Genomic DNA, 21,650 nt, shown 5'->3' with positions numbered 1-21,650 from the left:
ATCGATGCAGGCTGGAGTGTCCCGCGCGCCACCGCCCTGATCGATCATCCTCAATTTAGCTTCAGAGTGCGTATAGAGGGAAAAAGCCATTGACATGTGGGCATTTCGGAATGGTTAATATCGCAGGCTACGAACCTTCCCGGCGGGGTTTATTTCAGTGTATTGTGAAGATGAGGTGAAAATGGCGAGGAATTGGAATAATGTGTTTTGGATCCAGTTTATAATTTGTTACTATTCCACTATATATCGGGGTCGTTGTTGGTTTTAGTCTGTGGTGTCCACAGTATATTTGACATTCTGCGCATGGTTACAGCATCGTTTGTTGTGCCATTAGGACTTGTAATCTCTCCAGTGGCCCCTCTTGTATCATGTTGGGTGGTTACTAGTTGTAAGAAGCTGCTGCTCATGGACTGTGCTCGTTGACAGATATGGAATGCACGGAAGCTCTTCCGAAGGTGTCTAGCTGGTGTTAGGGCTACTGAATGTGGCGGTGTGCAAACGAGTCGTTATGTGTAGTTCATTTGCAATTAAGAACTGTGCACATGAGCTGGGTGCACACCTGTCTATCGGATTATTCAGCCCGAGTAGTTGCCTGCTTAGTCAAAAGAGCTGGTTTTCTAGCGATCTCGCTAGCGTATCTGGGGTAGGAGGTATTGACATATTTATGCATGTTGACAGCATTGAAACTGGGAAGGTGCAGTGGTTATTGAGTCAGGTCCGCACAGGCCCCAGTGAAAATGTGCAGTTTGTAAACTCCGTTGCAGTTTTCTTATTTGCTATTCTAGCCGCGCCTAATTTAAATGCGTCACTTAAAAAATGACTACTTGCCCTCTTATAGTTCCAGTCTCATTCAGGCGGCAGAGAGGTAGTTTGATGACTAACACCTTGATTCAGTGCCATCGTAGATGAGTTATGATTTTCCTCCTGGATTTGACTTGTGCAAGCGTTATATATGAGTTAAGCATACACTGCCACACTGTCAGAAGTCTCTGCTTGTTATTACATACTATACGGATAGCAACTTTAGACCGACTAGTAGCACACAAGCCTGCAACTAAAGCTTTAAACTATAAAGATATCAACATAAAATAGCAATATGGGTCCTGCAAGCTAAACTTGCGTTGTAGCAGGCATGTTCACTCGTTTGTAATGAGACGAACCTATGATTAAACTGCCACAGTTCTCCAACAAATCCATTAACCATAGTGATATTACTGCTATTGGAACTTGTTGGGCAGACAAAGATCCGTACAGCCGTGCGGTTTCCTGTAACATTCTAAAATATTTTTACTGTCATTTGTATACTTGTTGCAAATTGCTTTGTGGTAGTTTTTTTTAATTATATGTACACGTTGACTATACGGCTCTGCTCCAGGTGACTCCAGTTCTATCCTACCTCTTTCCCTATAACTTATGGGCCCAGGAGTAATGATTTTCCACTTCAAGCCCTGACTGTTATTGAGGTATGGCATCGAATTTATAACTCTTGCCAGGACTTCTCTTCCAACAATCTAGCCCACTGCCGGGCTTACCACTGCACACGCAAACCTAGCTTTACATAATCACTGTCACCCCACTACCATGGACCAGCTCGCATAAGCAGGGAAAACAATTGAGCAGTACTTGCCCCTCAATACTAGCTGCGTCGGTTTGTAAATTGCACCAAGGTCAGTCTTTCACTGTGAAACACTGCAGCCACTCATTTAGATGTTTATGGTAGTGCATTGATGTGATATCTGTAGTAAGACACCTACAATCAAGGGTATTTTGAGCTCTTGCTGCACATCAATCGAATAATTGGTGGTACAAAACGTTTATTGCATTTTTTTAGTTGATTTTTCCTGGAGGTACTGTTTGTAATGCGGTGTTATGCAGATATTTGTGTTCATGAGTACCAGCGCTTTGAATATGAAGTGAGCCGATGAACCTGCATTTATGATCCCAGGATGTGGAACGCACTCCCTTATTGACCTCAGAAATTCACTGGGGGGGAAGGCCGTCAAAAAGTCAAAACATGTTGAATGTGGTGTGTTAAATACTGATTCCAAATGTTATGCCACACTCAAAAATTGACACCTGGAATAAGAGGTATTTCCCTCACGTAGTAAATACCTCAACCAGCAGTACTGTTATTTTTCGTGTGCGTAAAATTGTAATTGCAATGCCAAAATCTCTAACTCTAACTGATGCGAGACCTGTTGCATTGCAAATGCTTGTTTTATTTGTAACCGTTCATGCGAGATCATCTCTTTCCCTAGGCTCGCCCCTCACCAGTCTGGGCCTTCTGTCTCACTATTTCTTCTTGCTACCTCTGCCCATGAATCGTCCAATTATATTGCAGCCCACATTATTTTGTTGTTTTTTTTTTTTAATTGTTTTTGCGAAGGCCCAGCAGTTGCTTGCTTCTATTAGCGATGCATCCCTCGCATACTTTAGTTTCAAATTTTCAATTCAAAAGGGTCATTGGTAATCTTGGAACAATACATTAGTAATAAAGCACACCAAAAAAAATCCCAAGATGGCCACTGGTAAATCAGCCCAAATGGGCTGACCTACTAGAAGCCATCATGCCATAGTTTTTGTCATAAATTATAATTAAAAGCATTCCAGGATCGTTGCCGAAGCAAGCCAATGGGCTTGGCAGCCATTATGCATTTTTTTAATAATTTGCACCATTGCAAACAGGGCCGACTCTAGGGCGGTGCGATCAGTGCCACTGCACCAGGCGCTGACTTTGGAAGGACGCCATGTTTTCAAGTACAATGCAGTTTTGAAAGCACCTCCTGCCCTGTTCCTGGTCTCCAGAAATTTTCAGGCAACCATAAAAATGTCAAGATTATTCTGGTGATTAATGGACCTGCTGCAGAGAGAGTGGAGTTTTGTCGAGTGGAAGTTTTGACTCCTAATAAAAGTAGCACAGGAGGTTAAAATGCCTGATGCATGTAGTGTCTTCATGCTGGGGCGATATACATACGGCACATCACTCAGGTCAGTTGTTTAAGTTGGTTTATTATCGTCGTTACAGCAGACGCATGTGACCACGTCCATGCTCTTCCTAGTCATCCCATCTTCTCTGTTTCCCCCGCCCCGCTGACCGGATGTCCTGTCCGGTGACCTGTCCCCAGCTATTTGACCCACGGGGTCCTAGTGCCCCACACTCAGGTCACGACATCTCCCCCTTTGTTACAAACAAATGTTCGTGACACATTTCTGCAGTCGCTGCTAGCCAGCGCTGATAGTGATCATTGGCCAGAAATGGAGATGTGGATGGACAGAGAGAGAGAGAGAGAGATAGAGAGAGAGAGAGAGAGAGAGAGAGAGAGAGAGAGAGACACCTGGTCACTCTACATCTCTTCAAATGGTCTCTGTGGTTTCTTGCATGTTCTTCTCAGCTTTGCTTCATCTTCCTTTACTTGTCCTTTATTTCCTCCGTTATGGTTGCTGCAGGTTCCGTTGATGTTTCTTCTTTTTCCAGTCTTCAGCTCCTTTAAGTGTGAGCTGTTTCTTGTCATGTCGTGTTGACCTGCTGCTGCTGTGATCATTGGTCCTTTTGCTTGCGTCACAGTTAGTGGGTCTCTGGAGAGTGGGTCGTCAGACTTCCTTTGTTGTTTCTGTCGCACCACCACCATGTCGCCTTCTTTCAGTTTTAGTTCAGATGCATGTTTCCGGTGATCAGCATGTGCTTTTATCTTTTCTTTTGCCTCCTTGTCTTTTATTGATATGTCCCTTTGGTCTGCACTTATTTTAGCTTCCATTTGTGGCAGTCTCGTCTTGCTCAGTCTGTAGGGCGTTACTATCCGTGCCCCTCTCATTAAGATGCCTTGCTCTGCTTCTGACAGTTCTTCACTTATTTTCTCAAGCGTTAATAGTTCTTCTTTGATGACTCCTTGATCCGGGAAGCTGTTATTGTTTGCGTGTCTCCATCTTTGTTGCCTCGAAACTTTCTGAATCGCTAGCATGGTGGGGTCTCGTTTTGTCTCTTGTTCTAGCTCTGACATTGTTGCTGATGTCGGTGTGTTGTTCTTTGGGATGTAGTTTAGGTGATCTTCCGCCCTTGTTTTGGCGTCTGTTTTGTTTGGCAGTGGATGTCTAGACATATAGTCGGCTGGATTTTGTTCTTTTTCATGCTTGTTAATTATTTTCAATTTGTGGTCCATCAACCTTCTTCCCCACCTTTCTGTTCTTGGTGGTACATTTGCGTTTCGGTTGCCATAAATCATTTTTAGTGGTTGGTGGTCTGTCACTATTGGGAATTGCTTCTCATATATGTTCATTCGGTCCTCTCTTCCAGTTGCCTGCGCGATTGTTGTTTGTCAGATCATCCACTTCATCTCCTACGAGACTGAGTAATAGTCCAAGCTTTTTGGCTTCTACCACGTCTGTGTCTTCCATATATCTCTCGAACTTGGTGATCCAGCGTTCCCGTCTTATTCCCATCTGTTGTTCTGATACATTAAATGGCAGTGGTCTGCGTTATTGTGCACTTGGTCTCGTTTCAACCATGTTACTTTCCTCTTCTCCCTTCCTTTTATGTTCTTCTTTTCGATTGCTAGCACTTGTTCACGGTCTCTTCGTGCTTTCTGGCACTTATTTTCGTCCTTTTTTTTTTTTTTGCACTTAGTCTTTTATTTCTTTATTTCCACTTTTTGTATTCTTGTTCACTGTCTCTTCGTGCTTTCTGTCATTTATTTTCGTCCTTTTGCTCTTTTTGGCACTTTGTGTTTTATTTCTTTATTTCCACTTTTTGTATTCTTGTTTACTGTCTCTTTGTGCTTTCTGTCATTTATTTCGTCCTTTTGCTCTTTTTGGCACTTTGTTTGTCTTTTATTCCTTTATTTCATGCTTTCTGGCACGTATTTTCGTGTGTTGCTCTTTCACACTCTTTGTTTGAGTTATCTCTTGTAATTCTTCTTATATTCCTTTATTTCGGCCTTTTCCGGTGCTTCTGCACCTCTTTTAGCTTTATTTTCGATTCTCTTTTTCTTTTGCCTGTCCTCAAGATGGCCGCCCGCTTTTTCTCTTCTCCTATTGGCTCATTTGCCTGATCCTAAGATGGCCGCCGATACTCCCGCGATATTTCGGAGCCAATCCTCATTTGCCTGACCCCAAAAGGGCCGCCGTTCTGTTCTACTCGCTGATTGGCCCTATCCGCCTGGTTCCAAAATGGCCGCCGATACTCTCGCGCCGATTTCTTCAATTTCACGCGCTTAATATCTGCGCTTACCGGGCTCAGTCGGACGTTTTCCTTCAGCGATCGCAGTCGTCTCTCGCGTCGCTGCACCTCGCTCCTTCAATTTCTCTGCACTTTCCGTGACGATGCAAGTCCAGGGTGGGCTCTTGGCATTTCTTCGAACATTCCTCGATGACCACGCGTCGATTCTTGACCGCTTCGTCGCCAGTTGTAGTGTCTTCATGCTGGGGCGATATACATACGACACATCACTCAGGTCAGTTGTTTAAGTTGGTTTATTATCGACGTTACAGCAGACGCATGTGACCACGTCCATGCTCTTTCTAGTCATCCCATCTTCTCTGTTTCCCCCGCCCCGCTGACCGGATGTCCTGTCCGGTGACCTGTCCCCAGCTACTTGACCCACAGGGTCCTAGTGCCCCACACTCAGGTCACGACAATGCAAAGCAGAGGAATCATGCAGATCACAAAGTGCATACAATGTAAATAGGTTCTGTCAGAGAGCCCCTTTTATTACTTGCAGTTTATAAACGTTATTCCTAATTTAGAACAGTGGGCAATTAACTATCATCATAGAGTTGCATGAAAACTGCAAGGTACAGATTAGAGCGTTCGGATTCCCCTCCTCCCCTCCTTACCCCCCCCCCAGTCTTTCATTATCCTAATGTTGCAAAAAGGTTTTACTTGGGTATAAGTCAATTCTTATTAGTAAAGCCAACCCCCAACCATGGTGTTACATTTTAAATTCTCAGTGCGTGGTTCTTCAGACCAAGCACTTTTAAACTATACTACATACCAGTATGGATGATTTGTGACTCCTATGTCTTGTAGTTCTCTGTCTGATGTAACATTTCCTATACATTGATTTACAAATGTCATTCATTGTCGCTATGTAATGTGTATGCGATGTAAAGAGCTCAACACCTTACACTGTTTTGAGTGGCGCTATTAAACAAAAGAAATGCATGAGAGAGGTTATGGAGACCTGAGGGGCACTGTTAAAGGGTGGTAATGAGAGTATGCATGGCGGAGGTGGTAATTTGGGGTGCCAACAAGCATTGTCGCACTGGGCGCCACCCACACTAAAGCTGGCCCTGATTACAAAGCAAACAACCATTTGGTGTTTGGTTATTACAGGCAAGATTGATTTGCTTTGCCAATGCCTGCTAACCAAGCATTAGCAAAGCTAACATTTCTGGCTTTCCAAAAGTGCATGCAAAGACCCATAACTCTATAGGCAGATGTGTGCACATCAAACAGACGAGCAGTCAACACATTCCATCATACATGCACACACAACACAAACTGCAGCACTGGAAGCATTCATGGATGCGCTGCTTGTATCTGCATGGGCATTAATATGCACTTCATGTGTAGTGTCTAGAAAGCTTTACAGTTAGCTTGTTTTTGCCTGGAAGATACTAGGCAGATCTGACGTTAGGCGCCAGCTGGCCTATGCCTTATTGTTATCTAGGTGTGTTTCAGTATATATTTTTGATGCGTCTTCGTGTTTACTTCTTACTTAAGGTTTGTATGTGTGAATAATATTTTTGTAGCGCTCAGAAAGATACTGCCGGAACTAAGTCTTTGCAGTGTCATCCATTAGAAGGTTTGATGTGTTTAAGCATGAGAAAAAAGCCTGTGTGAGGCAGAGCTGGGATTGAGACTGAAGACATGAAGGAAGGAGCTGTGTTGCAGTTTCACCTGAACAGCCTTCATGGGGATAGTTCAAGGGTAGAGGTTTGGATTTAGAAACCTACCTGGGCCCTTTCCTATGATAGATCATGGGACAGGTCCCAGGTGACTGAAATCCTGGCCTGGGTTCAGATAACCAACACTTACCATAAAGTGGTGTTGTGAGTTGAGAGATGGATCCGTTTACAATGGGATAAACGGCATCTTTTTTTTTTTTATCAAGCAGAATTATTGGATGGTGCATTACCTTGTTAAACTGACCGCAAATTGAGCAGGGTAGGTTGAATAGGAGGATTTGTGATGTCGGGAGGTTACCCTATACTAGTGCTTAATTTGAGCCAGTGGTTTCCGGTGCTCGGCACCGGCACTTAATTGTCAACACCAGCAATTATGACAGGTGCCGCATAGTGGCACTGGTTGTGTTATTTAGAGATGAGCAGAACAACAGTTATTTATGAATTCAATAGACAATAAAAACAACTAATACCTGCCCCCAAGCCTTTCTTATAGTTTTGGGGCTGCCTCAAATAATCTGAATTGTCACACTTACACACAGGTACTGTCATTGTCAGTGATGGCCAGGCAGTGGGTGATGCAAGCTGCAGTGGCCTCCTGACGAGGGCCCTGGCATTTACTTTGTTTTTTTCCCCCAACTAAGCACTGACCTGTATAGTATACAGGTACAGTTTAGGTTAGGGTGTCTTTAGCTGAAGTAGAAAGAGAACAAACAGCAGGGCCACATCAGGGTCATCTTCTGCTTCCTCTGACACTAAAATGTCATCCTTTCCTTCCTTCTGCCACACATCGTCACCCTCTGCTCCCTCCTCCTCTTGCTTCTGTGCTGCAGACTGCAGTAGGTGGACGTCTTTCAAGGCTATGAGTGCTATATGATACTCCAGATTCGTGGAGTACTTCAGCCACTCTCCTTACACAGGACAGGACTGCCACAGTGAAGCTTTCAATGTGGCTGAGATCCACCACCATTCTTCCAAAAATCACAGGTGCACAATATGAGAATAGTATTGAAATTGAAGAAGGGGAAATGGCCAACTAAACAAATACAGTAGAATTTAAAAAATCAAGTTTAATGTCAGATTATCACATGGGATATTTGGTTTTACAAACATTATTGAGTGGCACTGCAAAATACACAAGTACTGACTCCACGGCTTAACACCAATGTATGAAATTGGAGTATTAGTTGAGGTGGGGCGAGAACCCACCTCAAAAAATAATCACGATCCTTGTCAGGGTGAATATTGGACTTGGCCCTTTTGCGGGGTCTCCCCCAGATTTGTTGCCTTCTGTTTCAGAACCTTTTTTGTTGCATTTTGCACTTTTTCCTTGCTAACCAGTGGAAAAGTGCTTGTGCTCTCCCTCATTAAAACATGGTGCAATTGGCATATTCCTGCTTGGTCCATTTAATTATGTGGGTCCCTTGCTCACTACGTGCATTTGTCACCCCGAGTGATACGGGTATGCTCAGACGTGAATCCAGTGCTCTCCAGGCCACTGGAATCAAGCTATCCTGGCTGATGACGGCCGATAGCCAGAAACAGGTCCTAGGATGCTTAGTTCCGGTCCAAGAAAGACATGGCTTGGCAGTTCGGACTGGACTGTTCCCATGAGGCACAGGGTCAAGACTGATTTGCATATGGCCATGTCTGAACTGGGGTGGTCTGGTGAGCAAAATAACGATGGATTAAACCCAGATCTGTGACTGGGGGTGAATGTTCTGCCATTGTGCAACATTCCGTCCATCAATTGTTGTTTTTGCATTTGTCACCCCGAGTGGGACGGGTATACTCAGACGTGAGTCCCGTGCTCTCCAGGCCACTGGAATTAAGCTATCCTGGCTGATGACGGCTGATAGCCAGAAACCGGTCCTAGGATGCTTGGTTCCGGTCCAGGAAAGACATGGCTTGGCAGTTTGGGCTAGACTGTTCCCATGAGGCACAGGGTCAAGACTGATTTGCATTTGGCCATGTCTGAACTGGGGTGGTCTGGTGAGCAAAATAACGATGGATTAAACCCAGATCTGTGACTGGGGGGTGAATGTTCGGCCATTTTGCAACATTCCGTCCATCAATTGTTGCTTTTGGGACTGTTCCCATGAGGCACAGGGTCAAGGCTGATTTGCATATGGCCATGTCTGAACTGGGGTGGTGTGGTGAGCAATAAAACGATGGATTTAGGCCCAGATGTCTGTACTGTGGTAAATGTATGACATTGTTCTGCATTCTGCCCTTCAACTGTTGTTTTTGCATTTGTCACCCCGAGTGGGACTGGTATGCTCAGACGTGAGTCCCGTGCTCTCCACACCACTGGAGTCAAGCTATCCTGGCTGATGACGGCTGATAGCCAGAAACCGGTCCAAGGATGCTTGATTCCGGTCCAGGAAAGACATGGCTTGGCAGTTCGGGTTGGACTGTTCCCATGAGGCACAGGGTCAAGGCTGATTTGCATATGGCCATGTCTGAACTGGGGTGGTGTGGTGAGCAAAAAAATTATGGCTTTAAGCCCAGATCTCTGTACTGGGGTGAATGTATGTCATTGTTCTGCATTCTGTCCATCAACTGTTGTTTTTGCATTTGTCAACCCGTGTGGTACGGTTTTGCTCAGACGTGAGCCTGTGCTCTCCACACCACTGGAGTCAAGCTATCCTGGCTGATGACGGCTGATAGCCAGAAACCGGTCCTAGGATGCTTGATTCCGGTCCAGGGAAGACATGGTTTGGCAATTCGGGCTTGACTGTTCCCATGAGGCACAGGGTCAAGGCTGATTTGCATATGGCCATGACTGAACTGGGGTGGTGTGGTGAGCAAAAACATGATGGATTTAGGCCCAGATCTCTGTACTGGGGTGAATGTATTACATTGTTCTGCATTCTGTCCATCCACTGTTCTTTTTGCATTTGTCACCCCGAGTGGGACGGGTATGCTCAGACGTGAGTCCCGTGCTCTCTACACCACTGGAGTCAAGCTATCCTGGCTGATGACGGCTGATAGCCAGAAACCGGTCCTAGGATGCTTGATTCCGGTCTAGGGAAGACATGGCTTGGCAGTTCGTTATGGACGGTTCCCATGAGGCACAGAGACAAGGCTGATTTGCATATGGCCATGTCTGAACTGGGATGGTGTGGTGAGCAAAAAAACAATGGATTTAGGCCCAGTTCTCTGTACTGGGGTGAATGTATGACATTGTTCTGCATTCTGTCCATCAACTGTTGTTTTTGCATTTGTCACCCCGAGTGGGACGAGTATGCTCAGACGTAAGTCCCGTGCTCTCCACACCACTGGAGTCAAGCTATCCTGGCTGATGACGGCTGATAGCCAGAAACCGGTCCTAGGATGCTTGATTCCGGTCCAGGGAACACATGGCTTGGCAGTTCGGGCTGGACTGTTCCCATGAGGCACAGGGTCAAGGCTGATTTGCATATGGCCATGTCTGAACTGCCCTGTATCGCAGGTGCGAGACCTAAAAACTATGGATTTAGGCCCAGATCTCTGTACTGGGGTGAATGTATGACATTGTTCTGCATTCTGTCCATCAACTGTTGTTTTTGCACTACTGTGCCTACAGCACTCATTGTGCCATTCACTAAAGTAGCCTTTAGAAATGTCTTAGGCCTCCCACTGCAGCCTGTAGTGCAGTCCAAATTGGCAAAATAAACCTTTTGCCAGGCCTAACCTTTTTCTTTTTAATACATACAAGTCACTCCTAAGGTAGGCCTTAAAGGCTCATAGAGCAGGGTGCATTGTATTTAAGTAGGGCATGTCCTTGGAGTGATAAACTCCTAAAGTAATTTTTGACTGTTGTACAGGTTATCTCACCCATTGACTAATAATGCAGATAGAAATACACTGCTTACACTCAAATTATTTGTAATTTAAATCCTTTTTATTAGTAAAGTCAGATTGGCACTTTTAGAAAGTTGGCTTTTTCTTGTTCTAACTATTTGTTCCTTCTGCCAGTGTCCTGGGTCAGATGACGGTAAAAAGTTATGCTGCTGGGGTTTTTGTATTTTTTCCAGACAGTAAAACAGGAGGGGACTATATGTGGGGAGGTTGGGCCATGCTACCAGTATGGCTGGGGGCATGCAGAGCTGTGCCTTGCCCCACTAACACTTCAAGGGGATTGTCTCCAGCTCACACAAAGGAACCTGAAACTAGTCTTTTGTCACACCAGATTCTTGGAACCTTGACAGGGAAAGGGATGAACTTTCCAGAAACAGATGTGGGGGAATCCACCTACTTCAAAACACTGGCCCCAGATATTAATATTGGACTTCCACAGCCAACCATTTGTATAATCCTGGGCCTGTGGACATTAAAGAAGTAGGACTGCCTTGCCCCAGGGGACTTCCCTGTTACTTGAGAACTGCCTTGTTCTCTTAGAAGGCAGACTGGACCAGCTTCCTTCATCCTAGGCTAACCCAAGTGACTCCAGGCGTGAGTTTGCTGACCTCCTGTCTGAGCTGGGACACAACAAGCTTCAGGGGCCTCCCTGCACGGCCCAGCTGAGCTGCTGCGCTGGACCTTCCTGGGCCTGCAACCGGACCTGCCCGAGCCCTGCTGGCCTCTGCTGGAGTGAATTCCTGATCCCCAAGAAGCATTTCCCCAAGTTCTAGACCCTTGATGGCATCAGTTGAGCTGTGAAGAAAGGTGAAATCCTGACGTTTGGGGTTCTTCACAACTGTGAATGGACCCGTTTGTGCCGCGACTCTGCAGCTTGCGATGACTACAAATGCCAAACTCCAGTGAATAGGAGTCTCAGCGCTACAGTGACCACTGGCAATGCAAGAGCTACACTTCGACCTACAGCCCGCAATGACCACCGATATAAAGCTACAGCATCAACCGTCTATGACGGCTAATGGATCCTTGCACTACAGCGACAACAGTGCGCGATGCCAGGCCTGCTCTTAGCGATACAGCGACACCCATCTGCGATGTTCTCCCTGCTCCTTGCAGCCTCCTCGACCGTAAATAGAAGTCTTCAAGCCGGACTTTGAGAAGGTAACTTTTTCAGGGGGCTAACCTGGTTCCTGCATCTGACCTGTGCTCCATCCCAGTTGGCCTGAACGTGTGAGTTTCCCACGGCCTAGCACAACTAGATGACCGCGAGTGACCCTTTGTGATTTTGGGCGCCATATCTACTTAAAACTTTGAAACTGCATCTCTCGGGTTCGATTAATTTGATTTTTTGTTGTTCTAGTATCATTTTCATTTTTAAAATGTAGTCTTTTTTTATTGGTTTGGGACCTTTCTTGTGTTGTGTTTTTACTTTATTACTGTTTGTGTGCTGCATAAATACTTTAAACATTGCCTCTAAGGGGCCCATTAGGATAGTGGGTGGATCGCCCGGGCCGGCGGTAGCCACCCCTGGCCCGGCGGGGGTGATCCGCCCACCATCAATGCCTGATTGACCCCCGCCATATTAGTATGGCTGTGAGGACCACGGCGGACGCAAAGACCATCCGCTGCTTTTCCGACGGTCGACTTGTCGACCGGGCAGAAAAGGTCACAATATGGTACACCGCCATCCATATTATGATGTTGGCGGAAATTGGCCTTTCCATGGCAGCGATGCCGCCATGGAAAGGCATGGGGTCCTTGTTGTTGGGGGCCTGTTGCAGGCCCCCAGGGTGTTGGGGGGTGCACATGGTGGGTACCTATAGTACCCTCCCCCCTCATTGCAATGCACTACGTGGCAGGCACCACCAGGTGCCTGCCATGTTGTACATGGCAATGCTGTGCAAACTCCTTTTACAATGCAAGCGGGTCTGCAGCCAGCAGATCCACCCGCAATGTAAAAGGCCAGGATGCTTCCTAATTTGAATGGCGGGACCGCCGCAACATCGGCAGTCGGTCCCTTGCTCCGATGCATCGTAATAGGCCCCTAAGTTAGGTGTGAGAAAGTCCCTTTTTTGCATGGTTATACCCCTACTTTTTGCTAGGTTTTGATGTGGTTTCAAATGTGGTACACAGGATCCGTGCAATTCAGTTTCCCTGTGCCAGTGCTCCTTCCCTAAAAACAAACCCTCAATTGGTACTTCTTCTCCCTTTAAGTTCCTAGTAAATGGTACCCTGGGTACCCCATGCCTGGAAGCTGAGGAGGGTCCCTTGGGACCCCTTCACTCAGACAATGCCACTGCCCTTACCGCCTGCATACCCCTGTGAGGGAGAAAACGACAAACTAGACATGCGACCCCGGCTGGGTACCATGTCAGCCAGCACTGCCTGACAGTATAGGTCAGTCACCCGTCTAGCAGGCCCCACAGCCCTTGGGCAGGGTGCACTATACTACAGGTGAGGGCTAATCTGCTTGAGCAGATGTGCCCCTACAATATTGGACACCATTTTCCAATATTGTAAGTGCCAATGAAGCCATCAAGAGTACATGGGTTGGGAACTCAACAACCTGAATTCTACAGCACCATGATGGCTTTACTGACTATAGTAGTGTTTGGTACCAAACTACTCCTTTCAATAAATCCACACTGATGCCAGTGTGGGATTTATTTTACCATGTATCCAAAGGGCACCTCAGAGGTGCCCTCTGAATTCCTACACCCCGGGTGTGGTCTCTTGACTGGCTGTAGGCAGCCAGCCACCGCCAGACTTGTTTCTGGACCCCTGGGTAGAGAGCCCCTTCTCTCTGGAACCAGAAACAATGCACATCCTGGGCAGAGGTGTCATGTCTCCTCCCCCAGAATGGGCCAGTGCGCAGGGAAGCTTAAAAGGCCTGCCGCTTTTGTAATGTGACCCCCCCGCCTCTGCTGCTAGCAGCAGATGGCAGCCCCTGGTTTACACCCCCACTTTGGGCGGGGAAAAAGGGCGGGGAAATTTGAAAGGATAGGAGGTGTGCCCACCTCTGCCAACCCCACACATAAGGTGGTGGGAAGTGAGGTGAAGCACAACTTTCAGTCCCTGTCATCTTGAAGATGGAGGGGGCTCCAATCAGGGCTAGGTCTATCCCCCCTCCCATAGGAGAGTGACATAATAGAGGGTGTAGCCATCCAGGTAAGGTGCCCATTGGCCCTACCTGCTACTCCCCTTAAACGCCTCCTAAAGTTAGTATGTAGGGGGCTCCCCCAGACCTCACCCTGGGACTCAACGGACCAAAGAAGAAGAGGGAAAATGACCACTGCGGACCAGGAACGGAACTACTGCACACAAACCCTGGCAAGTACCCGCCACCTGCAAATGGTTCGACCACTGGAGCGGATGTTCTTCCCGAAACTCTGCAAAGCCTTCAAGAAACCCCAGAGACCTTTCAACCTTCACGAAAGTGCCAAGAACATCCCTTTGGACTAGTGACTCTAGTACCCGGCACCTGCCAGTACCAGACTCACAATGGTGAGGACCGACCCTTGTGTTGACGAGACCAATTGATACCAAAGAACGCCACGACCGCAGTGGTAGAGGACCGACACCTGTGCTGATGCGACTCTACCCGGTCAGAAAAATACCTTACAGCAGGACGTCCTCCACGACCTCCAGGGATCCTCTCGGCCCCACGACCTAAGCTGTGCCCAGCCCTGTGCCAGAGAGCACAAGCCCTCCTGCAAGTGGCCCTCTCAGCCTCCTCCTGCCTCTCGTGCCCTTCCTGCTTGACCACAACCTCTCTGTGGTGGTCTGAGGACAGCAGATCGACAGCAGCCAGTCACCGCCGACCGTAACCATATTGGCGGTCTGCTTAAAACTGACCTGCTTCATTGCTCTCCGCTGACAGCGAGGGTAAATCTATTGCTGGGATTGACTGCCCCCGAGCAGAAACCGAATCCAGCACCTCTTTGGTGCCCCAGTCCTCCATAACCGACATTGCCCGCAGTGTTGGTCTGAGCCCCCGAATTCTGTACTGGAACTGTAAGTTACATTGCACAATTGTTTTTCTCCACAGGATAATATTGAACTGGTCTGAAATTTGCACTGTCAAACTTCTGAAACTCGAAAAGTATTTTTAATTAAAAACGTACTTACCTTATTACGAAGACCTGGGTCTTAAAATAAAGTACAAACAAAGTATAATTTTATAAAATTGGTCTGGATCTCCTTCTTGAGTCGTGTGTCCATTGTTGATCATGTGTATTCAATCAATGTCTTACACTTGTCTGTGTTAGGCCTAAGGCTGCTTGCCCTCACTACCACTAATAGAGCACTTGGCGTTTTACATTGAGCCCTGTACACTTTTGGGGAACCCCTAGACTCTGTGCACGGTATTGCCACCTAGTGATAATATCACATACAGAGTCAGCTTCCTGCATAAGGCATGACTTTTTTGTGCCAAGCTACCGCAGGGTTAAAAACAGGTTAATTTGGGGACTTTTGGGGTGCTCCCTGTCAAGGATTGTGGTTGTTCCCCGAGTGGGGCTTCCACCTCCCTCAGCTAATACCCCAATTTCTTACAGTGAACCACTAAAGTCCCTGGATAACCCTGTGCTTAAGTTCCCTGTGGATTGGAAGAAAGGAGTCAGGCTTAACTTCAAGGCAATGTATAAAGTATTTATGCAAAACTCATATAGTAATAAAGTGAAAACCACATACAAGAAAAATCCCAAACGAATTTAGAAAAATAGAGTATATTTTAAATAAATAAAATGGCATCAAATAAATCAAATCCAACAAGTAGAACCTGAAATGTGATTTTTTTTTAAAGCCTGAATAACATAGAACGCCAACCGTGGTTATCTGCTCACACTAGAGTGGGCCAAAGTCATAAGTTATGGCTGACCACGATGGATTGACAGTTGAAACAGGGATGAGGTTCATCCAAGTGGAAAGTTTACCTTCAGACTTAGACATTTTTCTGAAGAAAAGGTGTTTGTCAATGACTCGTTAGCAGGGCAAGCTACAAGTTGAGTCCAAAAGAGGGCTTGGAGACAGCGGGTTGCTGGAGAGCGGGGCCCTGGTATGGTCAACGATGAAGGAGGGAAAGTTATGAGCAGGCAAAGTCTTGATTCCATGTCTGTGGAAGCTTCGATGTCAACGGGATGCTGCTCGGTGAAGGTCCTGATGAAGCGCTCTAGGTTTGGAAATAGAAATTTTCTGAAAGTCAGATCCACATCAGAGTGGCAAACCAGCAAGCAACAGATTTTATGTTTGATGCATCAGCTTGATGATGGTCGAGTCTCCAGCTGGTTTTCTGGAGGAAAAGTTGACTCAAAGTCTGTAGGTCCCAGCTTATGCAGTTTGAATAGGAGTACACTATAATACCAGCCAAAGATCAAGGACATGGGAGGCACCATCTGGAGGTTAGGATTCACTCGGATAGAGGCCATCAGCATGATCCAGGGCAGGTCCAGTTGGAACTGGCAGCTGGGCAGATGCAGGTAGAGAGACTTCTGAGACCTTGGTATGTACCTGTACCTCACACAGGAAGTCGGCCAACTCACACTTGGGAGTCACTTCTGGGGTCCTGAGTTCAAGGCAAGCAGGCCCTGTCTCCCTTCATGGTTTTCAGACTGCAGGGCAGTTCTTCTGATTCTTCACAGGTCCAGGAGTGTTCTGCGGGGGTCCATATTTATGCATAGTTTCAGCCTGTGGGCGGGTGACTCTTAGCTAGCCCTAACAAATGAGGTAGAAGTTCCAGGGGTGAACATACCAATGTTGCAGCCCTTCCTGTGTGTTTTACTGTAAGCTATCCCACAGTACCCCTCTTTCCTTAAACCCAACAAGGCAGAACCCTTCTTTCCTGGTCACAGTTCCCTGTGTCCATCCAGAGGTATAGATATGGAATTGGGCAGACCCCTCCTTGTGGACACTCCAAACCAATTCCTCCACTGGGCTTGGAGCCAAGTTGGCTAGAAAGACAAAAGGGAGGCCAGACTAGATATGAGCAACATCTTCCAGTGGCATGGTAGGCATCCTTTAAAGCTTATGAAAGGGTTGGGCACAGTCCCCAAGACATACTGCGCTAGGGAAAAAAATACCTGTCCGTTCCCAACCCCTTTGTCCTATTTGTGGAAGCAATCCACATCTAACCAAGGACTTAGCTTCAGAGGGGTTGTTACACCTCCCCAATAAATGTATTATTTAATAAATAGTTGGGTACAGGAGCTTTCAGTCAGGTATGAAAAAGGTGTCTGTTGGATTTCACCTGAGATTTTTAAATGCTCAATCAAAACACACACACACTTTCGTCTCTGTTTTGAAGGACTTAAAACATGGTTATGTTACAAAATACTGTGTAAGAAGTACCCTCACAATCAGCACTCATTTCCCTTTCCACTGGCAGCCCTTAAACCCCCCTCAAGTGCTACTTCTCCTATATTGATTAACATGATTAGCCAGAGTGATTGTCAAAAAATCTGAAGCTCAACTTCCCAGACTTATTGACAAAACTATGCTCCTGCATCGACCCCCAGCAGAGCCATCAGCATTCAGGTGGCATTGGACTAAGGCAGAAGGCCCAGTAGACTTAGGTAGGAAAATGACACTTTTCGAAATTGTCATTTCTAAAAAAAAGTAATGTCAAATCTGACTTAACCATTAGGTTGCATTTTAAATTACTATTAAAATTAGTCCATGGATATTTTTCTAGCGGAACCTAAGCACTATAAGTTGTTATAGTATAACCCACTGTTTTCCTATGGGATAGCCAGCCTTGTCACAGTGAAAAATGACTGAAGACTTTTCACCTGCAGGACATGTAAAATATACATGTCCAACCGTTTTAAATAACATAAATCCTGTCCTATGGGTATTTATGGTCTACGTTAGGGGTGACTTGTAAGTATTAAAAGGGAATGTTTAAGCCTGGCAAAAGGTATACTTTGCCAGGTCGAAATGATAGTTCAAAACTGCATATCCAGGCAGCAGTGGCAGCGCAGGAAAAAAACATTCTAGTGCTATTTTAGAAGGTGTCACAATCAGTGCTGCAGCCCACTAGTAGCATTTGATTTATAGGCCTGTGTTACATATGGTACCCTATAATAAGGACCTATAAGTAAATTAAATATACCAATCAGATATATATCACTTTTACCCAGTTTAAAGGGAGAGCAACGGAAGACAAAAACCTGTTTAAATATGTGCACAAGATGGTCATTTCCAACAGTGGGTGTCATTCGAAGGACGGTCCACTGCTGTTTGACCCATCCCTTTCTAAACTTTTGACAGTATTTCTCGAAAAAGCAACAGGAGCAATTTGATGTCAGGTTGAGCACTTAAATATTTATCCATTCTGATTTCAGAAGCGCATGAAGTGTTAGTATTAACATCGGAACGAGCATAGACTAAGGGCCCTTCAATGGTAAGTATGCTATAGCTAATTTTTTGCCTGAATTGTCAAAGTTTAAAACTTTATTAAATTGTTTCATTATTATAATCAGGGCACGAGTCGGGGGTCCACATGGGGGGACGGCGTCCCCCCACTTCTTTCACAGGGTGGATGCCGTCCACCCTGTCAAGAAGTTGGGCCCCGTTAAAAAAGATGTTGTATTCGTCCCGGTGTAATTTCCAAATACCAGGACACATTCAGCAGCGCCTGCATGTTGTTGTCTGCTTTCGATCACAACAAAGCGCAGGCGGGACGGGGCTTTCTTATTTCTGACTCCTGCTGAGATACTCGGCCATAACAAAGTCCTAGTCTCAGGGGTCATCGAGCCTCCTTTTGTTGGAGTTTCCTGGCTGGCAGCAGTCAGGAGCCTCACACCTGATGCAAATGCAGCAGAGGGGAAACAAAGGCTTGCACCTTGTTAGCACTTCACACTTACTTAGGAGAGGCAGCTTTTCACTTTGTTCAGGCTCTGTTTAGGAGATTTGCATGCACTGTTAGAACGTCAGGTGTGTTGATCTTTCCAAGAATTTTCACAAAATAAATTGCATTTAAATACTCTTATTACCCTTGAGGAGGCGTTGTAATAATTTACATATCACTATTTCTTTTAAAGTACTATGGTTATAGAAAGCTTAACGCAGACAAAAGCTAACATTGTTTTATATGTAGCGTACAAAAGTGTGAATCTTCTGCCTAAATCAGGAGGGTTTGCAAGTATACCCAAATGTGCTCAAATGTACTCATGAAACACCTGCTAAACATACATGTGAGGGCTTAAGATCTAATATCAATTCTTGTAATGGCAGTTCTTATGATGCCACACACTGCGATGCCACACGCTCGATGCCACTTGTATACTGATTAACTAGGTTAGTACGCCCACTTCTTTTTCTAGGACTTGTACCCTGATTATAATCATATTGTGCAGTGATTTCGTGTGGTCACGGCGATATATTGCTGCAATTTAAAATGGCATTAAAATCTATCAAATGTGGAGGTTTTTCTTACATTGAGTGAGGCAAACAGTGCAGATGCTAAGAATGCATGTTAATAATACATGAAAACAAAAGTATACACTATTATATAACTATATGGCCTTCACAGAATAATTGCAACAGCACTTTGAAGCAAGTCCGATTATTGATGCATAAACACAGAAGAAGCAGCTCACATCGAGAAAAGGCATCCATTATACCACTCAACCATTCAATACATGAATATATAAATATATATCCATATATACATACATACACACACATGTATATGGCCACTTTGGTACCCAAGCAGGATAATATCTCTGTTCATAAATCAATGGTCCAGAATGTCACGCACACCCAGACGAGCGGATATCCCTGGTGCTGTCACATCCAGATGGCGCCTGGTACTATTTATTCTGCTCACTCAAACTCTGAATATTTCCAGGGCCCGCCGCAGCTCGCAAAGGATGCTGCTGTTTCTGATGGCAAACAAAAGCAATCACGCCTGCCAAGCCCATAGTATAGCAGGCAGCATTTCATCTCCGCTAGACAGAAAGTAATTAGAATGCTTTTAATGTCCAAACGGGGGACGCTGATAGGCTGCCACAGATGTGTAGATTTATGAATATTTTTATGGCGGTCTATAGCTGACACTTTTATCAGTTGAAGAAGATAAAATATCTTCCCGGCTCAAAAGCATGACAGCCAGGTTAATAAAATCTCATTAAGGAGAATGACCTCTGCAATTATATAGGATTTATTGTAATTCGTTTTTGATTGCGTGCTGCATAAAGATGCCATTTCCCCATTCCATAAAGCCAAATTCCAGTTGCCAATCACGCTATTGGACGTTTAACTCTATATAGCCCGTGTAGACCTTAACATTCATTGCATATCTCAATTTATATGTTAAAAGAATAGAACGTTTCCGTTTTCGAATTCTCTGTGTATTGTGATTGTTTATACATATTGAAACAAAAATACATTACAGTTCAGTTGCAAACAATTTAATTCTGTATTTTTGTGCGGCTAACACTGACGATGCCACCCACCTGCACTCAGCTTTTTAGGTTTTTCTTGGTGGAGTTATTTTGTTTGCGTTTTTATTTTTTTCTCTTCCTCATAACTTTTTAAAAGGTCACTTCTTGTTTTTATTTCAATCGTGCCACAGAAAATGAAAGATGTGGTCAGTTAAAAAAGCATACATCATTCCCATTAGGTTTATAATCAGCCATTTAAATGTACATTCAGTCATAATTAACAGCAGTTTGTGAAAACTAACCTGTAAACGCCAATGATGTGCAAATTACTATTAAACTATCAAGCCTGTAAGTAAAAACGCCTAATATTTTTGTCAGATGACATTCTGGACGGGCGTGCCCCACTATCCACATATCTCAAGACAACCAAGCATGGGCATGCACATTCCTAAATAAAGCGGAATGTGCATAGAGTTAGGATGGAATATTCAATTTAACACGTTATTGAAATATTTAAATGCATTATTTATGATGACTTTTTTTTACCAATCTGAATTATAAGTATTTTCACAACTCTCTTTCTCATTCCAGACTCGCATCGGGAGTTAATCTTGTCCTTTGGCACACAGGTTCACCCAAATCATAGCCCAGTTAACAGGGAGTAGCGTGAACTCGCGTGCCATCTGTTTCCTGTTAGTCCGCCCTCCGGCTGTTAAAGAAGCAGAACTCCCGCCCCACTCACGCGACCCTCAAGTGATCCTTGCACACCTCACGTCACCCCTACCCTCGCGCCCCCTCCGTAGCACTCACTCGGGTACAGCCGAGGCTCTGTGCACTGGCAGTGTGAAGGGAACGAGTGAATACCTGCGCTGAGCTCCAGGGAGCCGTCCCTGCCTGGCTGCTGGCTCAACCTGCTGGGGGCGCCCGGGTGCCCGCTCCTCTGCTGGCAATGGGAGGAAGAGGCGGTGTATGCGGCCGCCCTGACGGGCCCATCCTGACAGGAGCTGTGCGCTGCCTGGTACTGCTGATGCGCACTGTTGCTGCTGATGGAGGAGCTTGGGAGATGCTGAAAGTGATGCTCCTGCGTCTCGTGCCGCCCCGAGGAGCATCCCAGGCGGGGTATGGGTACCATGGTGGGTCTGTCATACCTCCTTCCCAGGGCCCTCTTGCAGGGGAAGGTTTTGAGGAGGCTATAGGGGCTCCTCTGCCTGTAAATCTTCTGGAGGCAGGGCCCCTCCTCCGCCTGCTGCTGCATCTCCCCCTCCATCGCTCCCCGGCTCCCTTCTCAGGCTGGTCTCCTGGCTGCTGCCTGCACGGGGCTGAGCCGTGCAGGGGAGCCGCGTGATTGACAGCCGCCCTCTCCAATGCCTGCAGGGAGAAGACAAGTCAAGAAGCAAGTGTTTAGGGTAATCTCTGCTAATGATAACCGGGGGAAGGGGCGGGACCCCATCCGCAGTCCATCGCCTGGGGGTGCTGCTTGCTGCTCTAGCGTGGAGGGGCTGGAGGGGGAGTTGTGTGGACGGA

At 45.9% G+C, this 21,650-nt stretch overlaps 1 protein-coding gene across 1 annotated transcript in view; it reads right to left on the bottom strand.

Moving 5' to 3' along the window:
* The window catches only part of BEND4 (BEN domain containing 4), a 431,660-nt gene extending 410,259 nt beyond the window's left edge, over nt 1-21,401 (bottom strand). Inside the window, exon 1 of the mRNA XM_078678968.1 lies at nt 20,991-21,401. Within this exon, the coding sequence (XP_078535094.1) occupies nt 20,991-21,393 (403 nt within the window). The 5' untranslated portion in view covers nt 21,394-21,401. The remainder of the gene's footprint in view (nt 1-20,990) is intronic.
* Nucleotides 21,402-21,650: the final 249 nt, after the last annotated feature.

Source organism: Lissotriton helveticus, chromosome 2_2 (assembly GCF_964261635.1).
Source record: "Lissotriton helveticus chromosome 2_2, aLisHel1.1, whole genome shotgun sequence".
Taxonomy (NCBI): domain Eukaryota; kingdom Metazoa; phylum Chordata; class Amphibia; order Caudata; family Salamandridae; genus Lissotriton; species Lissotriton helveticus.
This window is presented reverse-complemented; position numbering and strand designations above follow the sequence as displayed.